At 42.6% G+C, this 11563-nt stretch overlaps 1 protein-coding gene across 4 annotated transcripts in view; it reads right to left on the bottom strand.

Moving 5' to 3' along the window:
* Positions 1–908: 908 nt before the first annotated feature.
* The window catches only part of CCDC160 (coiled-coil domain containing 160), a 252281-nt gene continuing 241626 nt past the window's right edge, over positions 909–11563 (bottom strand). For all 4 annotated transcript variants that reach the window (XM_085607901.1, XM_085607903.1, XM_085607902.1 and 1 more), the window contains one exon: positions 909–10063. In XM_085607901.1, the coding sequence (XP_085464027.1) occupies positions 9075–10040 (966 nt within the window). In that variant the 5' untranslated portion in view covers positions 10041–10063 and the 3' untranslated portion in view covers positions 909–9074. The remainder of the gene's footprint in view (positions 10064–11563) is intronic.

The following is an 11563-nucleotide window of genomic DNA, read 5'->3' as shown; positions in this document are numbered from 1 at the left end:
CTGTCTTAATTTCGAAAAGAGCGGCATATTGAGAACTGATCTGATACCTAATTTTGAACACGTTTAATACAACAAAACACAATAATGAACAGTCATTCACACCACAATCTGCAGAACGTATTTAAAACATTTAACATTTAACATTTAATGAACAACAATGATGGCCATTTAGGGATCTAGTCACTAAGCATAATACTCGGCACTAACTAGGTAATTCTGAATTATATACTAGACATACTAGATATACTGCTAAACAGTACAGATACACTGCTGAAACAGTGCAGACCGGATTTGTGTACCCAAACCCGTCTTGACCGGCACAACCTATGTGCACGTCAGAACGCCTCCCCGGCAATGGTACTCACCGGGTAGCTCGGAACGGAAGGCCTCGGAACTGAACTGAACTGGACTTGGACCAGACTGGACTGGACTCGAAACTTCGGAACTTCGGAACCTGGTGGGCCTCTGTATACCTCGGATCTTGCTCTCTCAGCTAGGCTCTGGTCGGGATACTTCGCACTTCTCACCGCCTCGTCTGGGTGTTGATCGCAGCCTCAGTTACCCCCGCTCGGCAGGAGGGAGATACAGGAAATCCTGTGGGTACGCGTTGTTGTCCGTCCAGCTGTGACAGGAGACCGGGCCTGCAACGCACCTCCGGCGCGTGAGATGAGAAAGTGTCCCTGTTCGGGCGCCATATATGTGGTAAATAATTTAATTACCGGGACTTAATTTGATGCGGAAAACTAAATAAGAATAGCTCAATAAAATAAGAGGCAGAATCCGTGGTATTAGAGGTTTGGAACGGGCTTTATTCCTATACAAAGGAATATAATTCGAATTATGGGTCTTCTATTCCATCACCACGAAAGTTCAGGAAGGAAAGAACATATATTATTGACAGATAGGCAGTTTTATAGAAAATACATTACAGTGAAACAGATGCAGGAGGCGTAACAGTTGAAAACAGAGATAAAGGCATACATGCATAACTAAAATGGGTGTAACTAGGCGTAACTAAAGAACGTCATTAGGTATGATGTCACAATGGGTGGTTCCATGAAAGAATTTCGCAATGTCAGCAAAAATACTTGGCAGAGATGCGCGCGCAGCCGCATGACGTGTGATTGACGTGCAACTAGAGGGTGAAGGGGACTTGACATTTAGCTCTACATGTGGAGACAGAAGTCTGGGGGTTATGTCAACCTAATCCCAAATCATATCTAATATCCTATGTTTGAAGAACTGTGTTATCCAAAAGGGAAGGTCTCTAGGATAGAATCTATTCTATACTGACTGTTAGTGCGTGTACAAGCGTCTAAATGTCTACATGAGATGCGAGGGGGTAGGAATATTCCATGGTAACGGGGGCTATGAATTACTTGCATGAGGACAGCGAGGCCTGGCCCTTTGCACGGTAGCTGGAGGAATGTTTACCTAAACTACTAGACAGGAATGCATCGGATGAGGAGCGGAGTAGATAATCTTGAAGGTGAAATACAGTTTTTGGCAGGCAATATGCTGGATCAGGCACCGTTAGCCGCGCAGGGAGTAGGACAAAGTTCATGGATACAGATGCGGGCTCAGACTGGAGCTTTCAGAAGCAGAAGGCAGGAAAAGGCTTGATGACAGAATTCAGGGCCTACTCGCCTGAATCTGTAAAATGTGGAAAGTGAACCACATAAAGTCGGTGGCCTTTCATACTTAGGAATGGAATATCTGACCCATTCATGGCGGATCTGAAAGAGGACATGTTGACGGTGGACGCACATATATTTGCGTCTTCAAAATTGGAACTGGAGGGAACATACATGTACTTATAGCATGCACATGGAGCCGTTGGGGTCTACGGTAGGGGACATAACTGATCACAAAATTCATATTTCCTCAAAACAAGGGCTCTTTCTAACTTCTGGCCAATAATCAACTATTTCTAGATAAAAAGATTGAAATATCAGTGTCAAAACAAATAGCTACATTCATCGAAGAACATAACATTCTCTTACATTACCAAAACGGATTCTGGTATGACTGTGGCACAAAAGCAGCATGGACTTTCACAATTGGGTAAACTAATTTGTACCTTCAGTCATGTAATGGAACAGGAGCATTTTTCTGGACTTGCAATGACAAATATTTCACACGCAAATTGTCCTGCCAAAGAAGGGATCAGTTAATTGCCAAAAAGGATGTTGTCTTGAAATAACTTGGCAAAAACGTGTCTTAGGTGCTTTGGACTAAAATCTGTAGAAGCCGTTTTTTTAGTTGTCAACGCACTCAATCTGCTTTTAAAAAAATCCCATTGAGTAGCCTAGAAACAGTGTCAAATCTACAAAAACATGTTCATTATAATACCAAGTTTGTCCAATATGTTTTAATTGCAATGTTTGTCACCTCTCTTTCTTATATTGGCTATGAGAATAGATCCAATCCCACTCTGGAAATGCTTGTTCTGTCCCATTGCTGGGAGTGTTAGCCCATCCTTCCAGCCCCCCCAAAAAACTTGGGTCTAGTTGCTCCCCGGCACAAAATATGATGCATTATTGGCCATATACCTAGAGAAAGGCAGCAGTATGTAGCCCCCTCCCACCCCAAAAACTCACACAACTGGGCATATAGGTAGTTATCTCCAACACCTCTTACCAAAATTATAATTTGGAGATTGTATCATAATTCCAGGGACCTTCGTTTATCCTGGACTATGACATTAATAATACTGTGTACTGTTGTACAATGTGCACCATTCTTCATCCAAGAGGGTTTTACATTTGCACTGAACTGCTGAACAAGGATATATTCAAACGTCTTCAAAAGATTTGCTTTATTACAACGGGTCCCTAATAGATATGACAACACGTTTCTTCCAAATAATAACACTTTTTTATGGTGCCTAATTTAAAAAATAAATAATCTGAGTGGACAGAAAGCTCTCAATTAGCCAGCATCATTTTGTTAATGGGTGGGGAAAAAAGGGTAAGCAGAAAAAAGAAGGATTGTACTCACTACTCAAAACCAAGCTATCAACAGTAGGTTCTTCAGTACGATTAGAAGCAGTCCTACTTATCCAGCTGTAGAATAAAATAATTTTTAAAGTACAAAAGGTGCTTGGGTACATAGTAATTGGGAACTAATTGGGTATGGTCAAAACCAAGTAACTCAAAGAGTGTACTCATTAGAACCATACCCATCAGTTCATGAACTAGATAAATAGGTGCTTATGTGTGCATAGATGTAAAGTGATGACCCAAAAACTGTTTTTTTTAATCTGATTTAAAAAAAATGCAGCATATGATGCTGCCAAGAGGCTAATTATCAAATTACTTTTAGTTTAATGTAGGGTTTACTAGCATTAGTATTGTTGGGATGGAAAGGTCCTCTTCATAGTAGTGGACATGTACCCCTGCCCGAGTGCTGTAGTCGGGGTCCCTAATGCTGATTTCAGCTGTCAAAGACAAACATGAATCATGCATGTGCGCCATGACACAGGCCTCACAGATTGCGTTCTTGTTGCACAGGGAGAAGCACTCAAAGTGCTACCCTAATCTGTGGAGGAAGGCTACTGTCTGTACTGTTAAGCAGCAAGAGGGCTGTGGTATTAGCATACCATGTAGTGATCTGTAGGAGTGAACAGGTCCTTCTTAACCTTTCAGGCCTACAGGCTAACTCACTTTTTAAAGTTCCACTGCTGAGTGCTTATTGGTTGGATATGAAGTGTTCTGCAGGGCAGGAGTGGTGACTGTGTGCTGGATTTATGGACTATAAGGTGAGTCTGAGACACCAACAATTGTAATCTGCCAAGCAGCTAACAAGCTATGTGAGTAAGAGAAGCTTTGCAAGACTTCTGCCTGTGACCTGGACTGGGCCTGCTAGTATCCCTGTTGTGTGAGGGGACATCACCTAGGAAAACCAAGACCACCTGCCCTGGAGCCCCAGCACCTGTCTGTTTGCCAAGACCTTTCTAATGAGCCAAGGAATGTACCACTGGTAGTAGGCGCAGAGCATTGTCCCAATCAACTTATTGCCCCTGATCCTCTAACATCTGCTAACGACCTGGCTAGCATTCAGGAATTAACGGGGAATTTATTCTCATGGAACATCGCAGGGTTGACTTCCAAACTGGAATCTGTGGAGTGGATGTGTTTTGTTAACAAATATGATCTATGCATATTCCAGGAGACTTGGTCATGTGAACCCTGTTTTGCGCAGGGATATTTGAATTATTTTGTCCCTGCGTTAAAAGGACCTAGGGGTAGACCCTTGGGGGGCCTAATAATATGGGTTCGCCAATCTCTAAAGTTGGCCATTAAGGTTGTTGACACTAAAAATCAGGATATTCAACTAATCAGATTGGATTTAGATAAATTGGGAACTTTGGATATCTACAATGTTTACGTCCGGAGTAAGAGGGGAGGGAGGTCTGAGGTTTTAGAAGCCTTGGTCAGTCTTCTCGATATACAATCCACGAATAACAATATTGTCATTGCGGGTGATTTTAATAGAACATTTGAACCCCTGACAAGTGATGATGATTTATTTGGTGATGAGGAGGATCGACAATGGGGTGTTCCTAAACTAGAGCTCCCTCCCGTTGTGCTATGAAAAGGGATTAAGAGCCCTAAACGGTAGGACTAGTGGAGACAGGAAGGGGACAAGCACATTTGACAATGGCCGATATAACAGTAGAATTGATTATGTGTTATGTTGTCTAAAATGATGGCCTTTGCTATGTGATATGAAGGTTGTAGGGAGGATCGAGAGTGATCACAACCCCTTGTGCTTAACTCACAAATGGTGGTCTCATATCAACTCTCCCACGGATTCTTCTGAGTCCGCCCCTCCCCGGATTGTTCCCACCAATGATATGCGGAGATTAAGATGGGAAAAGGTAGCAAATAACCATCAGGCTATTGCTAACATCAATAGCAATGTCGACACAGCAATATCAGCCATAGAGCACTGTAAAACACTTAGCACTGGCTCTGACAAGGTAGAAGGAATACATAATTCCCTTTTTTGTACAATCAAGGAATATTTCCTTAAACCTGTGAAAAATAAAGGTGACAGAGCCCCAAAGCCTGCTAAGTGGTATAATGAAGAGTGTAGAGAAACACGACTTGCTCTTGGTAAAGCTATTAAGGGGGGGCAAACAGCATTAATCCAAGTTGCCAGAAAGAATTATAAAAATAGTATATTTAAGGCTAAAAAAGCTTGGGACGAACATCATTGGACCGAGCTAAAGGCAGCTAGTGATAGAAGGGATTCCCGGTTATTCTGACACATTGTTAGATGGGGTAAATCAGGCTCCCCCGAGTCCCCTCATAACAACGTTCCAGAAGCAGAATGGATAAAAAAAATTAAAAATCAGTATGCTGCACCAAATAATGCTAACCTGGCCGAGGAAATCAGAGTAGATCTCCCAAAAGTAAACCTCTTTGGTCTTGGTGAAATTATGACGGCCCTTAACACTGTTGCTTGTGGACGTGCCCCCGGTCTTGATGGAGTGCCAGCTGATTTATTTGTAAACGACAAAGAGCGTTGGTGTCAGTATATCCATCATCTCATTAATGCTATTGCTCTGGGTGCAGCAGTTCCAAAATCCTGGCAGGGTGCAGTAATCATCCCTGTGTTTAAGAAGGGTGATCGATCCCTGGCGAGTAATTATAGGCCAATAAGCCTCATAGATACCATCCAAAAGGTCGTGGGACGTGTGATCGTCAATAGGCTCCTGGATTGGGCGGAAGAGACCGATGCCCTCTCGACATTCCAAGCTGGCTTTCGACGATCTACAAGTACGGTGGACCAGGTTTTTCGTTTTACCTTGCTACAATGGAGGACGGTGGTGCTAGGTAAAGGAAGCTTGTATGCGGCCTTTGTCTATCTGCGGGCAGCCTTTGACCTTGTTCCCCGATCCAAGCTATGGTCGGTCCTCCAGAAACAGGGTCTTCCTAGTGATTTATTATCCATGATAATGAGGCTTCACGAATCCAATTATGCCAGAATCCAGTGGGGGGGATTAGGTTCAGTAACCTCGGACTTCCCTGTTGAGAGGGGAGTCCGGCAGGGTTGTTCGATGGCTCCAGTCCTTTTTACACTATACATTAATGATGTTGTTACACGCATGACTTCTGCACAAGTGGATGCTCCCTTTTTAGCTGGGATTAAAATCCCCATTTTAAGGTTTGCTGATGACACGCTCATCCTATCTAAAACTCCAAGTGGATTGCAGTGTGCTTTGTCTATCTTTGACAAATTTTGTGGCGAGTATGGCCTAGAGGTAAACACTGCCAAAACAAAGCTTATGATTTTTAACCCCCATCGCAGCTTTAAATCAAAAATCATTTTAAATGATCGACCGCTAGAGGTAGTGAATACCTTGACTTATTTGGGCATGCATATATCATATCGATATCGCTACAATTAAACACAGGCAACTGGCTGGTGCTATTTGTACAGAGTATAGAAATTCCTTGACTAAACCTGTAAAACCAGTTTTACAGGTCTACGAAGCAAAAGCTCTAGGATCTGCACTTTATGGCGCCGAGCTGTGGGGATATGAGAAGATGGCTGGTCTTCAATCCTCAGAGAACAAATTTCTCAGGGCCATAACAGGCGTCCCTAAAAGCACCCCATTGTTGCCCCTTAAATACGATTTGGGCAGAAGAGCCATCCTAGATTTGGCTCAACTTCGTCCGATTTTGTATTGGCGCAGGCTATGGACAACTCCTACGCTCTCTCACTATGCTGAAGGGTTTTTAGACATTATAAGAACCGATGTTCATCACAAAATTGGATGGTTAAAATCGCTTAGGATGTCCCTGTCTGAGCTCGGTTTGAGCTCACTCTGGGATGATCCGGTGAGCTCTACTTTTCCATCTAAAGTTACTTTAAAGATCATTTATTGGGAGAGGGTCGCCCGCCGGCATTGGAGCAGCTCCAGTGCTGGCACCATGACCGGAGAGTTCCTAGAGGTCAAGATGTATCCCTGTTTAGAACCATACTGGGATTTTATAACAAGGCCCAGAGACAGGAAGCTCCTTTTTCAGCTGAGAGCAGGTGCACTCCCCCTCAAATCTTTGACATCCAAGTGGGAAGTGGGATCCTGTGATGGCTGTCCTGTTTGTGGCACTAACAAAGAAACTCTCGGACATTTTTTATTTGCTTGCAAACTCTATGCGGTACCAAGGCGTAATTGGCTAGCTCCGATGTGCAAAAATCTAGGAACAACTAGTAGTACTGTAGCTTTGCGCATCATATGTACCAGTACATCGACTTGGATTTCTGTAGCCACTGCAAAATATTTAGGATGGGCTTGGTCGATTAGACAGAGACTGCTAGTCGTTTGACTATTCTCTTGATTAGGGAGAGACTGCTAGTGCTTTGACAATTCTCTCCCATGCTATTTTTCTGCATTTTTATTCCCTGTACTTTGTTTTTAAACTTATTCCTACTTTTCTTTTTTTTGCTTTTAATCAAACAACAGCTATTGTTAATAGAACAGAATGTTTTACCTAGGGTTTTTTATTAAGTCAGAAATTTGTTGAAGTACACAAACAACATCCATTGTTAATATAACAGAATGTTTTTATCTAGGGTCATTATTATTAAGTCAGAAATTTGCCAACGTATGTTTTGTATCGATCCCTTGAGTGAAATTTAATCTTATTTTTAATCTATTGTATGTAATTGAACACTGTAATTGTATTCTGCTTTTATGAATGAAATTCGAATAAAGCATACTCTGACTGACTGTTTGCCAAGACCAGTGTGCCCTATGAGGAAGAGCAGAGGAGAGCGTTGGAGGGAGCAAGGTCCAGTGGGGAACCCTGTCAAGTGGACTCCTGGTTCAAGGTCTGAGAAAACAGGTGCTGCACTGATCGGGTTATTAACTGTCTGCAGAACAGAATCGGCGACCCCCATATGCCAGAGGATAGGCTACTGTGAAGATAGTTGAGGGCAAGGGCCAAAGATTGCGCAACAGGAGGAGCTACTATGGTAAAGATTTCTGTGCGTTAAGGGTCAAAGCCTTGCGTGGCAGCTGTGCAGGAACCCCATAGGGGCTGCCAGGAGTACTCTTACTGTGTTGATTGGGTAGGAGCCCGTCAATTGTGAGCAATAGTAAACGGCAAGGTCACAGGGAGCAAATGAGGACTGTCATTGACCCGACCCGTAGAATGAGTGAGGACCATGGGAACATCACCAACTTAGCTTGGGATCAAGGACAGGAACACCGCAATCAACTAACCCCTTTCAGGAACTTGGAAATGTACTCCAAAGAGTGCAGGAAAACTGCCGAAGCACAACCGTGATGGAAAGTGCAGCTGCTGAATCCACGTGCAGCCGACTCACCTGATCAGGAGTGGCACTGCTATGACTTCCTGTGGACGGGGTGCACTCCAACAATCCCCACACTTCACTCCTGCCGGAGTGGTTAAGTCTTGTTTTGGGCCTACACGTGGACTCTCTGCTAGAAGCACTGTGCTGCTCAGACACTTTTGGCTTGACTTTAAAGAGTCAGAGTGGACTCTTGAGAAATGAACAGCTAGCTGAGCATTCCCTGGATATGGCCATCAGTGAAGAGAGAAATAACCCCAATTGCACTGCAAGGAAAGAGAACGGGGTACGGAACTGCCTTTTATATACTAGAGCTCGGACCTCAAGGGGAAACGTGTTTTTGATTATGAATATCCTATTCTTCCTTTGATTGAGTATAGTTAAAGAAAAAAAATCTTTTATAAAAGTGAGTATTTGGCTGGGTATTGATTTATTGTTGCTGCATGATCCGAGTTGTGAGCCGTTGTCCAAAAATCTGTATCCACCTCCCACCCCCGAGGGAACCTTGGACTGCTCATCCACGTCTACCACGGAGACTCAAATACATTAGGAGTACTTGGCCCAGTTAGTTAGGATTCATAGAAATTCCTCAACCCCATGGTTGGGCCCAGGAGGCACGGCGCTGCTTGCTCTGTGGTCCTCTGAAAGCGGTTCTGACAAGTATATTTACATCATGTTTTCAATAAGTTTGTTTATTACATAGGCAATGTTAACTATATACAGAAAAATAAGTATTTTGCTTCATTTTACTCTTGCAAAAAATGTACTTTAAAAGTATCAGGTGGTTTAGAAGTAGGGAGTGATGAAAAATGTTTTCTCAGTATTTCTAATGCACTAAGATTTCGAGCATGCAGCAGTTTCTCTCTATTCATTTCCTCCCTGATGGTTTGCATTTCCTGGTGTAATTTTCTTAAATGCAAACTGTACTGCAGTTTCTCTTTTTCTATGAATGCCACATTTTGAATCTCGTGTTGCTGTTTTAACTGAATACTTTGTTTTTGGAGATCTTTATTTTGTAGAACCAAGCTCTGAATCTCAATTTTTGCCTTATGAAGGTCCCTACTTAAATTACTAACACTTTTAGATTTTTCTCTCAGTTCTTCCTTTACAGCTTGAAGTTCAAGTTCTTTTTTTAAATTATCCTTTTCCAATTGCTGTACATGGAGGGCATAGCACTGTGATTTACGTTTCGACAGAGCAATCGCTCGTTGTAGATTTTCGTAGGCTTCCTCTGTCTTTTTAAGTTTATTTTTCAATACGGCTATTTCTGAATTCAGGTTGACTAGCTGAATGTTTTGAGTTTTTGATTCGTAGTGCTTCTTTCTCATTTCTTGCCGAAGAGTGGCCAAATCGTTTGATTTCCAGATACATATATCATCATAATCCTCTGTGCCGCTACCAAAATTAGAATCCCCTGAATAGAGCGAGGTGCTTTTAGATACTGTATTTATATTTTTGCTGTCTGGGTCTTTTTCATGTAATTTTGGTTCACACTCGTGAACAATCATTTTGGAAATATACTCCTTTCTTTTTCGCTTTTCTTCTTCTTGAATCTTTTTTGTTGCCAAATTGTAAATTCGCTCTACTTTCTTTGCTCTTTCTTTAGATCGTTTCTGAAAGGTCATGGTATCTTCACCAGGTGGCTCTAAAAAGTCCTCTACAGTAAACTGCGGGGAAAACAGTCTCTCTACCCAATGTTCTTCTCTGGCCATCTTTCATGTGTGATCTTGGTGCCCTGTAGATGAAAAAAAAATGTTACTTACAGAACACATTAGACCTGTGGCTACAATTATACAATGACATTTCTAAGCATGACACTGAGAAGAACCTGCATAATGAAACTTTAAAATGTACAGATGGGAAAGGTATTCCTGCGTTCTAGTATACCCTCAAGTCAATACACATTTCATGCCAACCGCAACAATTGGGTACTGAACTACTCCAGACAAAAGAAACTGCTAGTAACATGGTTGTGCCGAATTTGCCTTCCATGCCCTCTTTAACAAAGCATTTCAGCATTTATGAAGCAGTTGAAACTTTGTCATTTTTACTAGTGCATACTGATTATAAGACGAGAACCTCTGAGGTGGGATGTCAGGCATTTTACTTCATATCTCCCATACATGGCATTTGATCACGTGACAGTGTTGCCGATTTGAAAGGAAGGCCTCTCATATATAAACCAAAGGGAAAAGCAGTGTGTAAAATTAGGCAGTTTAATCGTATAGGCCAATTAGTAACACAGCTCTTCAGCACCTTGCAAAGACAGCAGCAAATGTATTCATTGATTAGAACATACCATAAAAGTCTAACAGCAAAAATCTCACGAACCATTCAAGGTGTATCACAGTCTTTGCTGCTCTTGGAGTTGGAGTATCTTTCTGTTTATCGTTAGTGTTTACGTACAACATAATCCCTTTCGCCATTCAATATGATTTCCAGTTTTAAATATGTACAGACATTATAGCCAGAGGTGCACCACATACAAAAAAGTTCAAGATAATCAAAAAAATGTAGAGAATTAGTCACAACGGATTTTCATGAATTCCATTATTTTCTTCTTTTATTGATACTTCTAATAAAATGCTGATAAGGCCAGCCTACGCATTTCGTCCAATAAACAGTGGACTTCTTCAGGGTAAAGCATTGTAGTAAAGCCAATGAATAACGTCTGTTCTTTTTATCAAAAGTATAAAAAATGTCTGAAAGGGAAATGGATTACCAAGAAGAGCGTCCAAATGAACAGGGCAATAGGTGGTCAAACGCAGAATAACATTGCAACCCCATGTCAGTTTAAGTGAATATTGTAGTTTTTTTGCACTTGGGTGGGGGCTGCCCAGAACGGGCATACTAATGCACCCACCCCAAGCTAATAGCCACAGTCTTTCTGCGCCCCTTGGGGGCATATCGGGGCAGTTCCCCTCTCAATTCCCCCCGGGGATTCTGGCTAACCAGTGGCGGCTCCCCCGTTGGGGCGTTGCCCCATTGCTTTCTCGCGGTGCGAGAAGGCAGAAACATAAATGGTAAAAACGACCATTTATGTTTCTGCCTTCTCGCATTGCGAGAAAGCAGAAGTGCCTCTGTGCTTGGTTGGGGGCGGGAGGGTGGGCGGTCCTGCTCGAGGGCAGGGGGGTGGGGGAGTGGCTTGCCCACTGTTGTGGGTACTGACTGTCTGGTCCGTCCTGGAGCCGACCAAACAGTCAGTACCCACAACAGTGGGTAAGCCACTCCCCCC

This window comes from Triturus cristatus, chromosome 5_2, assembly GCF_964204655.1.
Source record: "Triturus cristatus chromosome 5_2, aTriCri1.1, whole genome shotgun sequence".
Lineage (NCBI taxonomy): Eukaryota > Metazoa > Chordata > Amphibia > Caudata > Salamandridae > Triturus > Triturus cristatus.
Note: the sequence above shows the minus strand (reverse complement) of the source record. Positions and strands in the feature narration are given on the sequence as shown.